The sequence below is a fragment of the Pogona vitticeps genome, chromosome 4 (genome assembly GCF_051106095.1).
Source record: "Pogona vitticeps strain Pit_001003342236 chromosome 4, PviZW2.1, whole genome shotgun sequence".
NCBI lineage: Eukaryota > Metazoa > Chordata > Lepidosauria > Squamata > Agamidae > Pogona > Pogona vitticeps.
Genome location: NC_135786.1, coordinates 133,413,925 through 133,436,202, shown reverse-complemented (window position 1 = coordinate 133,436,202; position 22,278 = coordinate 133,413,925). Strand labels below are relative to the sequence as shown.

At 41.1% G+C, this 22,278-nt stretch overlaps 1 protein-coding gene across 2 annotated transcripts in view; it reads right to left on the bottom strand.

Annotated features, from left to right (window-relative positions):
* The window catches only part of SLC24A3 (solute carrier family 24 member 3), a 226,470-nt gene that overhangs the window by 26,212 nt on the left and 177,980 nt on the right, over positions 1-22,278 (bottom strand). The window contains exons 7-12 of one of the 2 annotated variants that reach the window (XM_078392558.1): positions 19,510-19,584; positions 12,456-12,481; positions 9,807-9,860; positions 8,470-8,615; positions 3,273-3,433; positions 1,372-1,639 (exon numbers count right to left, since the gene is read on the bottom strand). In XM_078392558.1, the coding sequence (XP_078248684.1) occupies positions 1,372-1,639; positions 3,273-3,433; positions 8,470-8,615; positions 9,807-9,860; positions 12,456-12,481; positions 19,510-19,584 (730 nt within the window). The remainder of the gene's footprint in view (positions 1-1,371; positions 1,640-3,272; positions 3,434-8,469; positions 8,616-9,806; positions 9,861-12,455; positions 12,482-19,509; positions 19,585-22,278) is intronic. The other variant, XM_072998426.2, reaches the window with a different exon arrangement.

The window sequence follows — 22,278 nt, the reverse complement described above, 5'->3', positions numbered from 1 at the left end:
CAGGTTGCCACTGGAGTCCTCTTCCACTCCTCCATGATGACATCACTGAGCTGGTGGATGTTAGGGACCTTGCACACCTCCATCTTCTGTTTCAGGATGCCCCACAGATGCTCAATAGGGTTGAGGTCTGGAGACATGCTTGGCCAGTCCATCACCTTTACCCTCAGCTTCTTTAGCAAGGCAGTGGTCGTTTTGGAGGTTTGTTTGGGGTCGTTATCATGTTGGAATACTGCCCTGTGGCCCAGTCTCCGAAGGGAGGGGATCATGTTCTGCTTCAGTATGTCACAGTACATGTTGGCATTCATGGTTCCCTCAATGAACTGTAGCTCCGCAGTGCCAGCAGCACTCATGCAGCACCAGACCATGACACTCCCACCACCATGCTTGACTGTAGGCATGACAACTTGTCTTTGTACTCATCACCTGGTTGCCGCCACACACACTTGACACCATCTGAACCAAATAAGTTTATCTTGGTCTCATCAGACCACAGGACATGGTTCCAGAAATCCATATCCTTAGCCTGCTTATCTGCAGCAAAACGTATGTGGGTTTTCTTGTGCATCATCTTTAAAAGAGGCTTCCCTCTGGGACAACAGCCTTGGAGAGCAATTTGATGCAGTGTGCAGCAAATGGTCTCAACACTGACAGGCTGACTCCCCACCCCTCCAACCTCTGCAGCAATGCTGACAGCACTCAGATGTCTCTTTCCCAAAGCCAACCTCTGGATATGACACTGAGCACGGGCACTCAACTTCTTTGGTTGACCATAGCAAGGCTTGTTCTGAGTGGAACCTGTCCTGTTAAACCACTGTACAGTATGGTCTTGGCCACCATGCTGCAGCTCAGTTTTAGGGTCTTGGCAATCTTCTTACAGCCTAAGCCATCTTTATGTAGAGCAACAATTCATTTTTTCAGATCCTCAGATAGTTCATTACCATGAGTTGCCATGTGGAACTTCCAGTGACCAGTCTGAGAGAGTGAGAACAATAACACCTGAGACTTGTGACACTAACGGGTCTGATGACACCAGGAAAGAAAAATGGCTACTTTGGCCCAATTTGGACATTGTCACTTAGAGGTGTACTCTCTTTTGTTGCCAGTGGTTTAGACATTAATGGCTGTGTCTTGTGTTATTTTGAGGGGACAGCACATTTACACTGATATACAAGCTGTATACTTACTGCTTTACATTGTAGCCAAGTGTCATTTCTTCGGTATTGTCACATGAAAAAAAAGGACTCAAATATTTATGAAATGTGAGGGGGTGTACTCACTTCTGTGATATACTGTGGATGCTTGAAGAATTTTTGAAAAAACAGGATCTTAGATATTAAAGAAACAATTAAATGTCATCTAGGTATTCCTTACATGGTGGATCAAATGGAGTATATGGACTGCTTTCCTCCTCCTCCTCCTCCTCTTCTTCATCATTCTCATTGTTTTCATTGTCATCAGTTTCATTCTCTGTTTCATTCCCTGCCTCGGCAGCTTCCTCATCTCTTCTAGTCCCATTTGTTCCCCTGTCTGCCACATTGATTAGCCCTGATCCATTCTCCATAGTATGCTTGACAGGGACCTTGATAGCCACCTCTGATTCTCCATTAGTGTATACTCTGCTGTTTATTAGTCTCTGCCTCTATTGGAAAAGATAATGATAAATGTATAAATAGTTTATAAAACACAACAGGTTTAAATCATATGCCGAAAATAAATACTGTAGCTGCTGTAAGTTATAAAACAGCATAATCTCATCTCAATTCAGGCTCTTGGAAATTGTGTTCTCCCCCCACTTTACTCAGTGTGGTGTACTGGACAAACTGATGGACTAGAACTCAGGAGACCTTGGTTCAAATTCATGGCTCAGCTGTGGAAACTCATTGGAAGAGTGGAACTGGTAAAGCCACTACTTAAATGAAAGCCGTATTAGTGACGCTGTAAGTCGGTTTAGACTTAACAACACATAACAACACTTTATGAGAATCTCAATATTCCTTCATGAAAACTGCATCTCATATTCTTTGATCTTGCAAACAATTTTTATATTTTAAAATAAAGATGATTAATATAGTGTTTAACTAATCAACTAATTAATCAATTAAGTATAAATTGCACATCCCTAAAATCTCAATGAGCATGCTTTTTTGCAGCACTGTATTAAGCAGATTAATCAATGAAAGCTTTAGCTGAATAATTGCCACATAGAGTGGTAGATTTTTTTTTGGGGGGGGGGGTTCCTTCATTTAAATTTAATGAGGGAATTCCCCCCCCCAAAAAATCTACCACTCTATGAGATTGACAGGACATCTTGTATATTCTGTCTCTAACACTGTATTACATTATTCCTGAAAACTCCAAACAGTTCTAAGAAATAAGAAACTGGACAAGGCAATTAATCAGCTAAGGCTTTCATTGATTAATCTGCTGAATACACTGGTTAAAGGCTGTAATTTCATTTTAAATAGCTCTTAATCAGTTATAGAAATAGCAATATTTTCATAGACATTTTAAAAACAACAAATGACTCATCATTTTACCAATGCAATAATTTATCGCAGAAATATTAAGTCACTGCTCTGCCCTGTAGAGAAGTAATTATATAATGGAATTCATGTGAGAGAGTATAAGACTTGTTCCTGGGAAACTTCTAAGATGACCTTTTGTAAACTCACAATCTATTTCCCATCTACGATACAGGAACAAAAGTGGCCACTGTTGCAGCATTGCCCTCAGAACAAAGCAATATTTTATTTCTGGACTATGCTTCCAGGTTTAGGCCAAGACTAGGTTTGTGTCCCAATGGTTCCCTTTGGGACTTGCTTTCCTCCTGTTTCTCCATCTGTTTTGGGTACAGCCTTCTAATCTCTCTGTAACACAATTCCTCCTCCACCCTGGAGGAGTGCAGCCCCTTTCCCCTCTTTCTCATGTTCCCTCTCATTCAAACATTTGCTTAGCCTGCCAATCATTGCCATCAGGGTATTCAGTAAGAAAACAAAACAAAATGCAAATTTGTCCCACCCTCATGTGGTCTAGGTTTGGGCCAACTTTGTGAACTGAGAGAAAAAGGTACAGAATGAGGTACAATCTACCTCAGGGTCAAGGCAAGTTCATCACTCCAGCCTGTTACACACAGAGATGCCCCTCTGTCATCCCTTCTGAACAGTGGCTTAGGAGCAGCCAAGGAGTGGCAGAGAACTGCACCTAATATACAAGTCATGAGTGGTACAAGGAAACAGGTGGAACCCATCATTTGAAGAAGACATAGAAGATACCTCATTGATCAACATGCGGCTGGCCATGGAGAGCCGGGTTCTGGGAGGAAAGTGGCTGGTTATCATTATCCGGAGCCCAGCTTCTGAGAAGGAAAGCTGGTGTGGATATGCAGACAGCAGTTCATCCACCATGATCACGGATGCTTTACGGTGGAAATTTCCTAAGGACATTTAACAGATGGTTAAAAAAAAATTATAATAGTCAAAGACAAGCACAGAAAGATCCAATAAAACACACACACACACACACACACACACAAAATACCCAGGACAGATTAACTACCAATGTTAGTAATCAATAAATATGCTCTATTATGGCACCCAGTTAGCAAAGAAATAGAGCAAGCTGTAGCAAGCTGCATAATCTGGCCACTTTATCACTAATTCAGTCGACAGTTGAAAAGAAATATGAAATTCCTCTAATCTATCTGGGATTTTGAGAACGAAAGGTGCAATAAACACATGGCAAATATTATGATAAAAAAGAAAAGTTTAATAAAATATAACCCAGCAGCTTCCATTTCCCCACTTTCACAAGGGTATACTCTTTCCTGATATGAAACTTCATGGTTCCATCTCGAAAAAGCAGAAGGTACAGCACTGAATCTGGGGAAGGTAACATTTTTCTGAACTTCTCTCTAATTTTTAGAAGAACAGGAAGACTATCTAGTTTTGAGGAACACAACAGTTTAAGAGATGTATATAGTCCACACTTTTAAAAATTGCCCCTTATGGTATCAAACAGCTTTATGAAGCACACTTCCAAAATGTGCAAGTCCTGTTTAATGAGAGACTATAGCAAGATGGAGCAGGTAGAGAGACGAACATGTGAACTTAAAAGCAACTGCTCATTCACAGCAAGTCACTAAGTGCTCTTATCCAACCTCAAGTCTTGAGGTTATTATTACCAACTTTCAAAAAAACATAAATACAACCTGCTGGTAGTCATGAGATGGCAGGTTCCTCTAATCAAAAATCCCATTTTCCACCTTAGCCAACCAGATGCTTCTGGTTGCTTCAGGATAGTCCTAATTATAGTTGCCGTCTTCACTGCTATCTTTCCCTTTTATCAGGAATTTAGTAATATGCCAGTCCTGAACACAATCGTCCACTTAGTAATAATAGCTCATAGCCACTACCGACTAATGGAACCTCCATCAATTTGAACCTATGCTGGTTAGGGAATCCTGGGAGTCATAGTCCAAAGAGATAATACAGTGGTGCCCCGCTTGATGATTACCTCGAGGAAATCGCTTAACAATGAAGTTTTTGTGATCGCTTTTGCAATCGCAAAACAATGTTTTAATAGGGAAAAATCGCTTCACGATGATCGGTTCCCTGTTTCGGGGACCGATTTTTCGCTTAATGACAATCAAAACAGCTGATCGTTGGGATTTCAAAATGGCCGTCTGCTGTGTAAAATGGCTCCCCGCTGTGTTTTAGGATGGATTTCTCACATTACAGGCACCAGAAAATGGCTGCCCTATGGAGGATGTTCACTGGACGCTGAGGTATTTCGCCCATTGGAACACATTGAACCGGTTTTCAATGCATTTCAATGGGATTTTTACTTTCACTTGACAACGATTTCGTTCTACAGCGATTTTGCTGGAACGGATTATCCTCGTCAAGCGAGGCATCACTGTATTTCCAAGTTCTGTCCTACATACATTGGCTGAAATCCTGCTGTGCAATGTAAGCAATATTGTAGGTTTTAGTTATTTTCTCACCATGATTCTCCAGAGAGCACATGCACGCATCAGGCTAATTTGTTTGCACACCCTCAGGAATCACAGCGAAGGCTCCTTATTCACGAGTGAGGAACTGACCAAAATATACAACTTTGCTTACATCATACAAGAGGATTTCAGCCACTGATGGTGGATTCTTTGTACGCCCTGAATGAACTGCCTATCTATTTCTTTGGGTGATCCAAATTCCATTACTAAGAGAAACGGGAGAAAAATCTCACCCTCCCAACTCTCTCTACACCATATATTATGCCACGCACTATTTTTATAAGGATTGTTGAGATAATATGTGTGTTGAAGTACACTGAACACAATCCATAAAATGCTACATGTATTTATTATTTATACATATAATCTGAAGTATTTCTATCCCACCCCTCCAGTGTAATCATAGACACTAAGTATTTCTTCTTTTTATTATGAGTACTATAAACAGTAATTAATGTAGTACTGACACATATACTTTGATCACACCTGAGTCTGTGACTTGTAATAGCTTAGTGATGTGATTAATTTCAACATGAAGAGGATTCTGGAATTACTGATATGTTCTACTGATAGCCTGTCTTTCTTCTGTGGAACTCAAGATGGCATGTGTTTCCCATCCAGGTACTAGCCATGTCTAGATATGCTTCATTTTGGCAAGGCTGCAGCCCTGTGTGCACTCACATCAAGCCAGAGAAAAGGTCTTTGTTTATAAGGCTGAGTAGGAATACTCCCTTATTCCTTGTTGCCAATAAAAACTGGGGGTGGGGGAGATTTTTAATTGTCTTTCAAGGAAATGGAATTTAGGAGCATAAAACTCATTGGTGTCAGTAGGAATGTTCCTCTGATAGCCATGAGCTAGTGACTACCATGTTTTCCCCCACTATCCCTTCTCTGATTGATACGACATTATGACATCACATTGTTCCAAAAGGGTTATTCCAGCTTTCAGTCTTCTCTCTTAATGTTTTCCTTGTCTGATCTGATGTATCTTTTCTGACTATGAAAAGACTATGAAAAGTACACTAAAGGGAAATATTTTACAAAGTAGACTTTATTGTCTCCCTATTTCAGAAACCTGGATCAGTTGGGGGCTCCACCTTGGTATACATGATCACTACATGGATTCTGTATTTCCTATAACAAACATATAAAGTGTGTACAATTGTGTGTTCTTTAAGGTTTAAAACATTAATGGATGGTACACATATCTTGGAACACTGAATGGGCCAAGGCTATTTTAACTATTTAACTTTTAACTATTAATGAGACATTTTTATCCTGCTCTTATGATTAAACCCCTCAGAGCAACTAACATAATGAAAACTACAACACAGGAAAAAAGTGATCCGTCAGAATAAAAAAATATAAAAGTCAGTAACTAAAAAGCCTGGGCAAATAGACATAAGATCTTCACTCAGTGTTCACCCAGTATTGCATGAACTGTCTGGAAAGAACATTCCAAAGTAAAGTGCCACAACCAGGAAGGCCTTACCGTGGTCTGCCATATGCCTCCCCTCTTGCCAATTGAAGACCATCCTTCTGGTATCCTATGTTCCAAACCATTTAGGGTTTTCAAGGACAAAACTAGCATGTTGAAACTGTTCTTGGGAATTCACCAGAAGTCAATGCAGTTCTTCTGAGATGTATGTTACCCACCCAATCCTCAGTTTGCTGCCGAGAACACTGGTGTAATTGTCTTTTCCTTAAATACTTGCTCACATATAAGCATGCCTGATTGATCCGCTGCCTATCCTGCTGTTATTTACATATATTACTGTGGAAATAAGTTTAGCTGCAGTAGGACAATGCCAGAAATCAGCACACAATTCAAACCTTGATCCCAAAGGAATGGTGACATAGCAGTTGATTGAATACTAAAAAAACCCTAGAAAGGCAGAGATGTATTGCAAGGTATATAAAATAGATTATAAATGTCCAATTATTTTGGGCAGTTCAAATAAGGCCTCTTTGTAATCTGTACAGAAAGTTTATAGAATGGAAAGATAATGATGACTAAAAGCAAAACAAAAAATATGCTGAAAAAGCAAACCCATGCTTGCTACTCACAAAAATTTACACTGATTAAATCACTCAGTCCAGCCAGTGGGCTTTCCCTCTAACCTGATTATCATCTTTATAGGCAGCTATATTTTCCCCCTTCTTCATTTTAGTGCAAGCTAACTAATTATGGAATTTTTAAAATAGCTTTGTTATTTTTGTCTGAAAGACGGGGTGCTTATCTGTAACAGTAATTCTCTGAGTGGCTGTATCAGTATATAACATGTCCTAATAAAGATCCAAATAATTTAGGCATATCTGGGAAAGAACACATTGCTGGTGAAAACAAAGACTAGAGGCAGATAATCTGTTTAAAGTAATCTGGGAGAAGTTCTGCTCCCCACAGAGGGCACACATATTTCTTTTCCCCTACTATCATCCCTTCCACAAGTTTTAAACATTTCTGGAATAATATGAAGCCCTACACACTTGTTTACCAGACTCAAAAAATTTGATAAACATACATATGACAAGCAATCCTCATCCTTTCAAACTATATTACATTTTTTTTAAATACCATAATCGGCCAGAATGTTGTTGGTTAGTTATGTCAATGCAAATGCAATGGTGAAAACTGCTATACGTGAAATGCTAGAGAATTGCTCCCTCACCATGTGCTAGTCCTGTGAACTGATTCATGATGAGGGCCAATTTTTTAATCAGCAGCTACCCACCTCAGCAATTAATACCACGGCACTTATGCAAGTATAATGGACTGACAGGATTCTGCTCATGAAATGGTGCTTCTTGCCCCTAGCCCTACTTCTCCCCTCCCCAAATGAAAAATGTAATTGTCTTTACTCAACTCAATTAACCTTGCCTCTCCCTTTCAAATGCATCTTTGAATCCTGTGTCAAGGAATTCTTTTGTGTTCACCTTGTTGCCGAAAACAGCTACAGGAAACTATAATCATGACTGTAGCCTGTAGGGACAGGAGAGGAAAGGTTTAATTCTTTCCTCTGTGCTGTTTTCCTTTTGCAAACTGTCTTCTGAAGTTGCTATCATCATCATCATCATCGTTCTTTATTATGGTGACCATAATACCAGCAAGAATATAAGAAAACAGAACATACAGAGAGAACTCCTATCTGTAGTATATGAATCCTTCTTTCACCTTGATTGCAACATTTTCTCTCTAGTTCTCATAATGCTTTCAGGAAAGAGTAGCTCTCAAGGATGGGATTTGCAATGGGAAAAACATCTGGGAAAGAGGGTGTACCATGACCAATCCTTTTCTTATGAGTCCTGAGTCTTGATCTAGATCAGGCCCATACAGCTGTTTTAAATTTTAAAATGGGTATGCAGTATCCAAGGATGGACAAAGTGAAACTGATGCCCTGACTGGTCCTCAGTTTCTGGCCCACTCAAGATGACTTCAGCAAGGAAGCAGTGCAACTTACTGGAACAGTTACCTTTCTTTAGTAATACCACAGTAGCATCACAGTTGCTGTTATCATCCATCTCTGTGTTACTTGCCAATCCATTCACCAGGTTTGTCACATTCTTTGTCCTCTTTTCAAATATACGTTGTAGACTGGAATTAAACCTACATCAAACAGGAAGAAAAAAAATTCTTCTCAGTAATTGTTCAGTTTTCCTAAAAGAGCCGGTTTTCTGTTGGTGTTTTGACAGGCAACAAGACTTTTCTTGAAGATATCTGGTTTTTAGAACCTGGAGGAACAAGGCTTGAACTAGCTTAGGGTTAAGTGCACATGTGGGAATTGTCTATACTTTGCCAATCAGCAATTCTTCCCCCGAAGGAGAATAGATGGGGGAACTTCAAAATGTGAGCCCACAAGAAATAAGCCCAAGATTTGTGTTATATCCCATCATCTAGCACAACCCATCATCCACCAGCAATACCGCTCCAGATCTGTGCAGATGAAGCTGCACACTTTGGCCAGGCACCGCAAGATAACACACTGCTTCTGGCCTAATCACTCACAGTCTCCTCTGTGGTGCTACCTTCCATGTGTCTTTGGAGGGGGTGAGGGAGAAGGCTACAGAACAAACAAAACATTCTGGGATTCTGTGGCTGTTTGGATGGCCCCCCCAAGCATCTCTGATTTGGACTTCTTGGAACTAGTATTTTGCCTCTTGCAGCTGAAGGAACTGCAAGTCTGGTGTAGTGTTACATACACATTACATGGCTCTGTGTCTGGCAAGTAACCAAATAACCCAAGGCAGCTCTACTCAGTCCTACACAACATTACAAACAGCCACTCTTTCTCCTTAAACAGTGAGGATGTTCTGACAGGGTGAGGCCCTGCTCTCCATCTTTCCCTGGAATCTGATCTTTCATTTGCTTTGGAAGTTGTTGAAAGCCTTTGTCTCTCACTTCCCCTACTTCCTCCAGGCCTCAAGGCTCTGACCTTTGGGATTGCTAAGGAACCATCATAAGTAGCCACCTCAATTTCTCTTTGTTCCATGATAATGCTGGAATTCAAATCAGTTCTAATTTTAGTCTTCTAGTGGCTACTGACGGTAGAATCACAGCCTAAATCTCAAGATGCAGAGATACTTTTTGAGTGTGTGATTTACCACTCCTGTGATTTCAGCAATATTGTTTTTCTGTTGTAACAAAATAGAAATGTTGGGCCTTGGGTTTTGTTTACCAAACGTTATGTCTGGAGGCAGCACTCTTTTGATTCATCCAGTTAACTTTTTCTTCTCTGGAATGATCTAACTATTTTAAACACCCTCAAACAATAAGCAAACAAGACTGTGTTATACTTACTTCATGATGAGAATGTAGACGACGTACATCAGCACTAAAATTAAGGACTCCCACCTGCAGCCAGTCCAGGAAGAAAAGAAATGCAAATAAGGAAGCAGGCATCTAAAAATAATCCCTCACCCTTCCTTCCTCTTTAGAAATTGTACCCAAGAAATCCTTAAAATTCCAAGGCCAGCCTTAAGGGTTGGCTAACCATGCCCCACACCTGCAATCATCTGAAATGGAACTACAGTGGTGCCCCGCTTGACGATTACCCCACTTGACGCTGAAATCGCTTCATGACGATGTTTTTGTGATCGCTATTGCGATCGCAAAACAATGTTTCAAAGGGTGATTTTTGTTTTACAACAATCAGTTCCCTGCTCTGGGAACCGATTCTTTGCATTACGATGATCTAAAAACAGTTGATTGTCTGGTTTCAAAATGGCTGCCTGCTGTGTAAAATGGCTCCCCGCTGTTTTCAGGACTGATTTTTCGCTTTACAGGCACCGGAAAATGGCCGCCCTATGGAGGATCTTCGCTGGACGATGAGGTATTTCGCCCATTGGAACCCATTAACCAGTTTTTAATGCGTTTCAATGGGTTTTCCCCCCTGCTTGGTGACTATTTTGCTCTACAGCTATTTTAACGGAACGGATTATCGTCGTCAAGTGGGGCACCACTGTACCACTAACATTTATATATGGATTATAAAGAAAGGGTGGGAATTGAGCAACCATGGGCCATAGATATCGCAACAAGGCCTTTTTTGTACAGTCAGAAGAATCCACACATAGCCCATCAGGGGCCTGTAGCCAAGGAAAGAGCTGGAAGTTCTCATCTGGGAGCGTACTTGGAAGGCTTCCTTAGGAGAACAGATCAAGGCCCATGAATGTTCTGGGGGCAGAGTCCTGAGGAGATCCAGGAAGAGGCAGAGAGGTTAACTCCATCACAAAACCATCAGTCCCCAGTTTCTCAGTCCTGAGACACATCTGAGTAGGACCTCTTCACTTGGCTCTGCAAAATCAGTTCTGGCTACTAGGACTCTGCTGGACAGCTCCCCTACCAGGCCTGCTGGCCAAGAAACTGCTCCGGATAATCAGTGCCTGCTGGACAGCTCCCTGGCTGGCCCAGGTCTTGTTCAGTGCTTACTTTTGCCATTGGGGACTTCAAGATTGGTGGAAAGTGACGGCCCCTCAAACAGCTGGCCATTTTGTCCTAGTAAGAGCATTCTTAGAGCTGCAGCCATGGGCCACATTACCTAATTTAGTGTTGGCTTGGAAGAGAGCAAACAATGGTGCAGCTAACTCCTCCTTTATTTATTTATTTATTTTATTTATTTATTCAATTTATACCCCGCCCATCTAGTCGACTGACTACTTTCCACAGATAGCTAAGTAGCTTCCAAATGAAAGCAGCTTGATGTCTCTTGCTACAGAGAGAAGGATCAGTGTATCATAGATCTTCACCTTATTAGCAATGACGCCATGTTTGTTTTAGTTCTAAAATGCTCCCTTCCTGATCTATTGCCTCCTAGTTCCAATCTCCTTTTGGCTAACATCTCACTGTTCTCTCTCTCTCCTCTTTCCTAAATTCATTTGTTCATGTTCCCTTTGTCCTCTTTGTACACTTGCATTTCAATCACACCTTCCTGAAAAGCCCACTCTGCTCTATTTCTTAAAGGAAACTGGGCACAGGCAACAGTTTTCAGTGATGGCAGGTTTTATTGACCAGGGACACACACACATTATTTATTTTTATTGACCAGGGACGGAAAAAAAGCTTATCTTCTGGATAGCTCAGTGGTTTAGGTATCTGCCTGTGAAATCAGAAGTTGGCAGTTAAATTCTCTACTGTGCCTTCTTGACAGGGGACTTCCAGCTCTGCAGTTCTAAGATGGTGATGACGATCTCAATTTCTATCTGTGCATGTCATTTGCATATTGATGTAATACTTCAGAACTTGGGAAAACCCATTTCCTGAGAGATTCAGGAATCACAGGGAAGTCATGGAGACTCATTCACAATTTCATACTGATGATCACATGACCAGAAGAGGCAGAAGTTATGGCTAGTACTGGGATGGTTCACCGAAAAGCATTTTTGGTGACATCTCCTTGATTATAAATTTTTTCTACTTTTGATACTGTCATCCTGGATGCAAATTCTTCAAACTGTGTGATGATGTTCTAGACAGACCTTATCATTAGGCAGCCAGAGATGGCTGTCTCAGGTGGTAAAAAGTGGAAGATATTGAGGAATAACTGTGCACCAGGCAGTCTGACTTGCACCTCTAAACTAGCCTGCCAGCTTCAGATGTGGTGGGAGACAGATTATGTATACGTTTTTTTAAAAACATAAAATGGAAGTCTATTATCTTGTTCTTTGTTTCAGGCTGCAAAATGTTTTGGGCTAGTCATAGTCATGTTCACATATCATGCTTATATAAGCCCAGTATCTTCAGTGGAAGTTGGCGTGGGTGTGCGGAACTAACCAGATGACCAGCAAGTACTGGAGGAAAGAGAAATTTTGCTATCAACTCTAAAAAAATTCATGAGTCACTCCACTATTTGGGTCTCCTACAGGGAGGGAAATTGGTCCCTGTGCTACTCAGCAGAACATTTGCTTCTATTACTTCTGTGAGTCAGAAAATGGTAACTGTACTACTTACCAAGTAACCTCTTCATCATAAATAAACTGTGGAGAAAAATTTAAGAAGTCATTATGCCACATGGAACTCTCTATAAAGTAAGGAATACTTTAAAAAGAAGCAAACATTAACATTTCCCATCACTGCTTTGTAATGCTGACCAGTCATCTGAAATTATTTCATACAGTCCACACCTTAGCTCCAAAAGACCTTTTAAACCTCTGTAATGTGCAGTGCACTGTTCATTAGAGACAAATAAATCTTTAAGAACCAACAAAATATATCATAACTGAAAAGCAGAAAACATTCACTTTTTAACATAATTACCTATTTAGCAGTTTGTCAGCTTTCAAATAAATATTTTGTGTACTCACCCATACTAAATCTCTAAGCAACCACATGATGGTTACAGAAGGTTTTCGCATGACACCTCCTGGATACAAATACCAGTGAACAATCCTGAGTCTTTGTATAGGGAAGGCATGTCTCACTGAATTATAACTTTTCTACAAAAATCTCAGCTAAACAAGCAGGCCTGGCATTGATGTAGTTTATAAGACTCCCCGTCTCCTAACTATCAACCGATTTGCTACTCTCCTCCAACTTAGCTTTAAACCACAATTCTTAAGGGACACTCCTCTAGCACAGCAGATCCTTTATAGGGCAAGAATACTTAGGTGCTAAAGAGAGTCAATGCACCCACATGGTAAACAAAAAGGTTACTGTTACATTCCAAGACATTTTGATTTTTTAGAAGCTGCTGGAGTGGCAGGAAACAGAACTGGACTAGAGTAGTGACACTGGGAGAGAGGATGATCAGTGCTTTCCCTTTAGAAGGACGGATGATTTGTTTCAGGAAAATGCATGGGCCACAGAATAGAGGTGGTGAGAAGGGCTCAGATCCCTGTAACCCTACTTGGGTTGCTGATTCCACCCCCACAACTGCCTCTTGCATAGTGGAGCCTCCTCAGGAATTATCAAGCAGACATGCACAAAGTGTTTTGGCATTGCTTATGATTTTTGCATGGTATTTGATCTTTTTTAGCATTTCTCTACTCACTATTGTTAGCTCTAATATTGTCTTTTAATGAGGGACGCCACCTTGAATCCTTTTAAGAAGAAATACAAGGAAGGGATGGATGGATGGATGGATAAACAAACAAACAAACTCAAACAGAAGGTAAAAAATACTACTATTGTACTTGAATTGTCACAAGAGTAACAAAGGCTTCAATCAATCCTATTTCATTTATTTGGAATCAAATTCAACAGGGCAAAACAGATTTTTTCCCCTAGGGCCACTGAGGCCAGACCAGGCTATCTCCTGCTTGTGACCACAGCAACTCTCATAGTGCCTACAGCCTCACCTGGAAGGAAAACAAGGTACTTCTCCCTATCCATTATGATTCAGTGGGCCCTGCAAACCAAATATTCTCAAAAGAAAACTGAAAACACTTATATCAGGCATGGGGAGCAGAGAATCTCCCAAAACAATCTCCCAAAGGCTGAAAAATCCAGAACATCCATGTGAGTTCCTAAAATTAATTCTCAAGGCAAAAAAGAATTCAGGAAATATCAAAAATATAGAAAATGCACCAGCTCTTTTAAAGGTATGTTTAAACAAGAACAGTGCTTTTGCAGTAAATGTTGCTGAATACTGCGAGTGATATCAGGCACAAAATGCTGATATTTAATAGTCTCTAGAGCAGTGGTCCCCAACCTTGGGCCTCCAGATGTTCTTGGACTTCAACTCCCAAAAATCCTGGCCAGCAGAGGTGGTGGTGAAGACTTCTGGGAGTTGTAGTCCAAGAACATCTGGAGGCCCAAGGTTGGGGACCACTGCTCTAGAGCACTCAGCTTTGTAACCAACAGTTCTTGTTAAATCTAGAAAATAAAGCTTATGGAAGAGACAGGGCCACTTCCTGGTCTAGACAAAGAGCAGCAAAAATAGCCTTCCTTCTTTCTCAGAACACATGAAGTCAAGTATATCTTAAAAATTGTAGTCAGAGCTACAAGAGGGCAGTGGGGGAGAAGAAACAATGTATCCCTGTATTTGGGCTCCTTCTTAATTAATATAAAACCCCAGTATCATTCAAAGCTTCTACATTCTTCCTCACAACCTTTTTGATTTTCTTGCTGATGCTTTTAGAAATTCATTCCAAACAAACATTGATCCCATGCTGTATTGAGAGACACTAACTCCAGAGTATATACAAAGTACAACACAAACTAGAAAGAAAATATGTTTTGTTTATCTGTCTTGTTCAGCAATGGTTCTGAATACCGCTGCTTTAGTCTTTTGTTCCTCTGTGGGATTTCAACACAAAGATTAAAAATCTATGCTGCAGCCCTGTTTCATCTCACTTATCCTAACTCCAAAAGGTAAGCTGTGCACTGTTTCAGTAAACTTTTTTGAAAGAGTATATATGTTTCCTAGGGCCATAGAGGACAGGATCTACCATCAGCTATTATCACAACAGGTGTTATATATCTGTGAAGATTCCCAGTCACCCAGGTGAGGTTCTCTGGAAGTTGAGTCATGGCAACTGGTCTTCTTTCTTATTAGGTTGAAACATTTCGCTATTCATCCAAGTAGCTTCTTCAGTCTGAGGAGAGTTGGTAGGAGATCCCTGATCTATCCTCCACATTGGTTTCACTTCCCCCTGGTCTGAATGGGCTGGTTAGATGGACAAAGGAGCGGGGGGGGGGAGTGAAAAATCCGACTCCACCCACTGTTATGGGTTGTTAACAGTCATTAACAGTGGTCTTTCTGGTGGGTGTAGTCCTGAAGTGGGATTTTCACTCATCTCCCACCCCCCCAATCCTTTGTCCATCTAGCGAGCCTATTCAGACCAGGGGGAAGTGAAACCAACCTGGAGAATGTATCAGGGATCTCCTACCAACTCTCCTCAGACTGAAGAAGCTACAATAGACCCTCAACTTACGGAATTAATCCATATTGGAACGGTAGCTGCAGGTCGAAAAGTCTTTAGGTTGAGTCTCCATTGACCTACAATGAATTGAAAACTGATTAATTCATAACCAGCCATTTTTGTTTCATTTTGGTTTTTTTTCCGGGCTGTAGGTCGATTCTCCGGCTGCAAGTCGAACCTAAATTTTGCGGCCAGAGAAGTCTGTAACTCGAAAAGTCTGTAAGTGGAGCCGTCTGTAAGTCAAGGGTCCACCGTACTTGGATGAGTAGGGAAACATTTCAACCTAAGAAGTCTATTTGCCATGATGCAACTTCCAGATAACAGGTATCATTGTGCTTCAGGGCACACACATGGAAAAGACAATGTGCTTTTTCTAACGCCCCCTCTGATATTTTGTAAAAGTAGTTCACATGTTACATTTCCTGTAATTTTTGTTAGTACTCTGGATGTGCTCTAGATCTAATTTATTTCAATACAATAAACAGTCCTGGTTCAGATATAAGGGGTGTTGTGTGAGATGCAGGCTGAAAAAGACTCTATTTATATACTACTAAACATATTTTCAATTTAAAATGTATTTCTTTTATTCTGTAGTCATAGTGACAGCATAATTTATCAATGCAAAAACAGATTTTAATTGGATTAATTCTTAACAAGAGCATTAAGAAAGAACCAATGAGGAAAAAAGTCTTGACTAGTGTTGCAGGTTCATAAATTATATTAAGAAGAAGCCTATATATAGAAGGGTGGATTTCCTCTTCCTTTTATTAGCCTGCCTGCAAATTTTCCTTCAGTTTTAGAAAGGGTTGGGCTTCTTCCAGAAGGAAGAGGGAAGACCATCTTTTTCTCCTCTTTGCTACATCAGCTATCTATAATAGAATGTAACAGATTTCCTTAGCCCATTAAATATACAGGTAGGATCCCCGGAGAAACTGCATAGAAAGAAAATACTAAGTCAACCAGTTACACACTGCCGCTGTAATTTAATTTGCACCTAATTTGTGTCTACTTACTCCAAAAGTTAAACCATCCACTGACTCACTAAATATGTACACCGCTGTGGTATAGCGGATAGAGGGATGGACTAGGATGCTGGAGACTAGGGTTGAAATCCCCATTTGGCCATGAAAGTGAAAATCAAAATGCTGGGAGAGCCATAATATTTTAGGATTGGCCTAAGACGCTCATTTAACAAGCAAGTCTGTAGCTGCAATAAATCCTGAATGGGGTTGTGTTTTCCAAACCATCGTTTTCTGGACCATGCTACTTCAGAATGTGATAAAAGGTATCATATGTTTCAAGACTCTCTCTTCATGTACACATACAAGCACAAAAGGATGAAGTAATCCAGCACACTAGAGCTACACTCAATGTCACTGCACATTTTTGAAAAGAAAAAAAAAACACCACCCCTCCGATCTACAGAATTCCTTTTAATTCTAAAAGCATATAAATATGGGAATGCTCTAACGTCAGCATGACATAAAAGAGAGAATGGGATCCTGTTGGGCGCTAGCCAAGCATAAAACTCAGCCAGCGTGGTAATATGTTGCTGACACACATATGGGGATCCCAGCTGAAAATAGGCAGCTTACATTTGTGGAAGGAAGTCCCTGATACAGCTGCTTCATAAGCAGTTCAGCTCCGGACGATACTGCACGATAATCCTAGCATCTCATTTTACATAACAGATAGATTGGCTCAAGCATGGCTGCTCTTCCAGAACCGAGAGGAAACAGTGATCTTCCTTTATAGCAGCCACTAGGTTGCACTCCTATTCTGTGCTTTGGCATTTCTTTTCTTTCCTCCCTTCCTTTTTTCCAGCTGTGCAGGCACTGATGACAGCAAACGAAAGAGCCTGGTATACTTAGGAGGAAATATTTGCACTGTCACCCCTCTAGCCGTCTACAGTCAAAGAGGGGGATGGTGTGTGTGTGTGCGGGGGGAGTGACATATCTGCTTCTCTGCTGGCTCTTAGCTGTCACCCACAACTACAGGCCTCATTATGAGGCAGCTTATACCCAAGGACACATGTTCATGCTACAGTGAGGTGTCAGGGCAAAATGTGACAATGCAATGTCAGGCAGAAAGAATGCAGTTCTTCCTCAGGTTTAAATGCCCTGCTTCCTGCCATTCCAAATTGTCTGCACAGTCCCCAAATATGACATTTTATATTATATGACAAACAGGGAGATGAAGGGAAAACATTTACATATTGTTCACAACCTGAAAGGTTTACTACCTGTGAAAAAGGACTCTGCCCAGCAAAGCTAGTATCCAGTTCTCTTCCAGGGCATCACCACAAACTTAACTTTAAAACAAAGTATGCCCCCCCCCACCCTTGGGATCACAGATGCCAGCTGAGGCTTAACGCAAGGGATCATCTATTTACATAAAAAACTCCCACATAAGGCATGGAGTTAAGAAGCAAAAGCAGAGATGTAAAGGAAGAGAGGCAGAACCACGGGTGAGAACAACAGGGGAGAGGAAAGCACCCACAGTGATGGGGAAAAAACTACCTCCTGCCTGAACTCTTGGACCTGCTGGCATGATTCATTCAGTTTATTTTTACTTCTCTTCTCCCTCCAAGTTCAAGCCCAAAGCAGCTAGCAACATTATACATAATCTCAAATGCAATAATTTCAAATGACAGTGAAAAACTATACGAAAGATTATCCGGTAATAAAGCAGGACAATTAAATGTTCCAGTTGAATCCATAGGGAAAGGCCTATTCAGTTAATAAACAACACAAAATAAGAGTGTGGTGCTATTATACCATTATACTTAAAGCACTCTCTGGACAGTTTACAATTTAATGATGAAGGCTACACATTGCCTCCCCGCTCCCAGCAACCTGGGTATTTAATTTGCCAACCTTGGAAGGGCAGATGACTGAGTGAACCTTGAGCCAGTTACCTGGGACTGAACCCGGGTCATAAGCAGAGTTTTGGCTGCGGTACTGCAGCAGTTTAACCACTGCGCCATGAGGTTCCTTAAAATAACAGAACACAAATGCCCATTCTTTAATGCTTCCCCTCTATGATAGTTTCAGCCACTTTGCCCATATGTAACTGTCCATGGCTGCCAGTAGACTCCCAATTAGAAATGTGCAGATTTGTGTTTTTCGACTATGACTTCCAGCATAGCTGCCTAGAGAATTCCAGGAGTCAAAGCCCAAAAACACAGATCTGCACACTTCTGCTCCCAGTCTTGCTGAGCCCCGAGTGTGTGACAGTTGTGTGAGTGATGCCTCTTTGTAATAGCTGGATGTGTTGCTGCTCTGGTCTGCTCAGTTTAACTGCCTTAATTGTATGAACTGTAGCAGCTGCACAGATCCACAGATTCACCAGCAGCCTCTTCCACATAAAATCATCTTACGGGGAACCAAGAAGTAAAAGAGCCAGGACCTGGATTTTCACTACACTCTTATGAATCACCTGAAAGTACACCAAGTATCACTGTTTTTTTCTTAGGCTCAGTTTGATGGCCATTGTTACAGAACATTCTCCTTATTTCCATAACTGAGAGCAAACGCACATACACTTCTGAATGCACAACTTTTTAAAAATATATTACATCTTAACAGAATATAGCAAGAATACAGAGATTTGAAGAGGGAAAGAAAGAGATAACAACCACACCTTTTTTCTGAAAGCATGAAGTAACTGTTGCTTATTGCACAGTGTGCTGTCTATTTTCTGAATGAAAATATATGGAATGAAATCTACCTGCAAACTGCTCTAACTTTAGCATTTGAAGTTAATGTCTCGTGAAGCTGAAGCATATTTTTTTTCATTATGGATGACATGCTACATTACAATAACAGAGGTAAACTTCGAAATTTTAATTAGCAAGGGAATGTGTTCATCTGACCAAAACCTCATAAAAACTTTTAAAATACCAGAAAATATCCCAACTAGCTTTAGTGGAATTTTACAGAATGGAACTTTGGATTGTCTAGCAGCCCCTCCAATCTGGTATCTGACCGATGATTAAGACTACACCCTACCTCATTCCTGAACATTGCTCAATCCAGCTGAGACTGATGGAGAATATAATCCATAATATTTGGTCCACTCTCCCAAAAAATTTGGGGACCACTGCATGAACACATACAAGTCCTCAAATGGTGAGCCCTTACCAAAATCAGTGCAATGATAGAACAGGTGTAGTACGATGAATCCCGCAGGAGACACCAAGATGACAGAGCAACAACCTGAGAAGAGAAAAGAAAGAATGAAAATCGGCACAGTACCATCCAAGATCTACATTAGCAGCAACCTGGAAGGAAGTGCTACTGGCTTATCTTGAAGATCAGAGAATTCTACACACTGAGTGTAACAGTGGCACTCTTCAGTTAGGAGAATCATACTTCCACAGGTACAAAATACTTTGCTTTAAGTGCTTTGAAAATGCTGAATTTTGCAAAAGATGTGCAACTTTGAAAAAAGACATCTATACCCCACACAACTGAATACTGGGCAGTTTTTGGGGATGAAGAAATACCATCTCAAAAAGCCCCTTATCTCCAAGCTCTGGGCTGGTACACCAAGAATACTGTATCTGTTACGCTGACGTGGCAAATCTGAATTCCATGGGCCACTAAGAAAGCAGCGCAGTTTTTGAAATGCTTAACTTGGCAGTGCTGCTCATTTCTCAGCAGCTTTTAAAAATCACATTTCAACTCATTTCATTCTCATTCTTGCTACATTTGGGCATGTGATTGTAGAGGGCTGGGGTTCATTCTTCTATATCACAGGTGACATGGTAGCTATCGGGGTTACGGACTTTGTAAACTCCCAAGTGCCATGCAGAAGCATTTGTGCTGCAGAAGTTCCTGTGCGAGTTAGGCCATTCAAGAGAGACTAAGGATGCAAATAACCAGGGAGGTTGACGTGGGATGAGTCAGAGTTTTCAGACCCAAGCCCCTTGCACAAAAAAGAGCAGCATTGGAAGAGTTCAACCACACCTAAAACTGCTGTAATTATCAGATGCAGCAATGCCTCATACCAAATTAACACAGCCCTCCTCACCCTTTCATTGCTCCCTTTTATCTATGGACTTCTTCCTTTTTCAATAAATGTTTGACAGGTAATAAAGTACTGAGTTGACATAATTTGTCAACCTAATGCAGTCTCTTTCCATGGGGTAAACATTAAAATAATAGAGGCAGGTGGGTGTGGAAAAGTCTCTTGGTAGAGGAAACAGCTGAGCTTGTAGGAGAGGCAGACCAGAGATGAATGAGAGGTACTGGAGCCAAGCCATCTTACGGGAGAAGATCGGGCAAGGACAAGCCAAAGCAGAAGCAGAAGCAGTTCTGGCAAAAGCTTTCCCTGTATGGGTGTTCCAGATCCTACAAGAGCTTGACACACACACACACCATTGCCATTTTGAATTGAAAAGTGTAATCACAGAGCAAAAGCCAAAACAAATTAATACATGCACAATTGGCAAAGAAAACCAGGAGCCCCAGCAAACAGATCAAAATGGGAAAAGACTGGGTTGTCCACTTTTAGCACGGTAGGTGTTAATGAAGCAGAGTTCACCAATAAATCAATAATGCCATGTAACTAAGGATAATAGTAACTGTAAGAAGGATGGAAAACTTAAGTCCATTCAGCAGAATCTATTGTTACCAAATACTTATTTTATTAAATTGCACTAGAAACTACAATTGATTAGTTATCACAGAATCTATTACCAAATACTTATTTTATTAAGTTGCACTAGAAACTACAACTGATTAGTTATCTATAAACATGGGAATGCTATGTATACAAGGGGTCATCATCACCACATTTTGACAGGTTTGAGATAAACCTGGAGAAATTGTTAATACAGTTTTGTACAGAGCAGTCAAAGACTAAGTAATTGTAAGGACACATGCTAAAGAAAGAAGTAAAGTAAGAATTTATGCAGCTGGGGTAATGCAAGACTTACATCAGCTGAGAAAGAAATCCCAGGATTGGCTAACCCTGGGATAAAGCAAGCAGACCCAGCACACATACTCTGTGGTGTTGTGATGTTGTGGCCGTGGAAGGTGTTGTGTTGTTGTGGAGAAGGACTCTGACTGCTGGACTGAATATATGGTATATGACTACTGAATTGATTTACAAGGACTTTGACCTGATTTATGCCTGAACTCTGTTGGAACTGCTGTGTATGACTACGGGACTGGAAACAAGGACAAAGCTGTATGTGTATGTATATACTCTACAAACAAACTGAGTTACATACATCACTACTGGAAAAACCATAGCTTTGACTATGCGGACCAACCGAGGCTGCATGGGGCTGAGAAACTCTCTCCAATCTGCACTCTCTGGGGCAGTCCTCCAAGAAGGAACGGAGCCAGGCAAGAGCCAGGCCACCAATTTCCAACTCGGAGAACCTCCCCAGGAGGATACCGTGGTTGACGGTATCAAAGGCAGCTGAGATATCGAAGACGAGCAATTTTGCCCCTGTCTGCCTCCCTCAGTATCATCTGCCGCCCTGCTTGGTTTCTTCCTATTGGGCCTAATGAGTATCTCCTTGAGGCACTCTCCTGGAGAGACCTATTAACTTTTGCTGTAGCCCATTCAGACATTATAGGTCTGGCTGCTTTGATTGGCCAGGCCAGGCAAGGGTCAAGGGAGGAGGTGGAAACATGACAGCGGTCAAGCACTCCGTCCAGCACGTCTGATGTCACATGCTGAAAGTGGTTAAGTCTCATTGGGCAAGACGGAGCACTGGACGTTTCAGCTCAATCCCCTGTTTTAAAATAGGGGGTAAGATCCCAGCGGATGGCCTACACTTTTGATTTTAAAAAGGCTGCAAATTGGTCAGGTGAGATGCTAGTGGGAGGCCAGTCACTATGACCAACTCCAGACAGATCGTGAACTGTACAGAAAAGTTCCATCTGCTGGTTGGA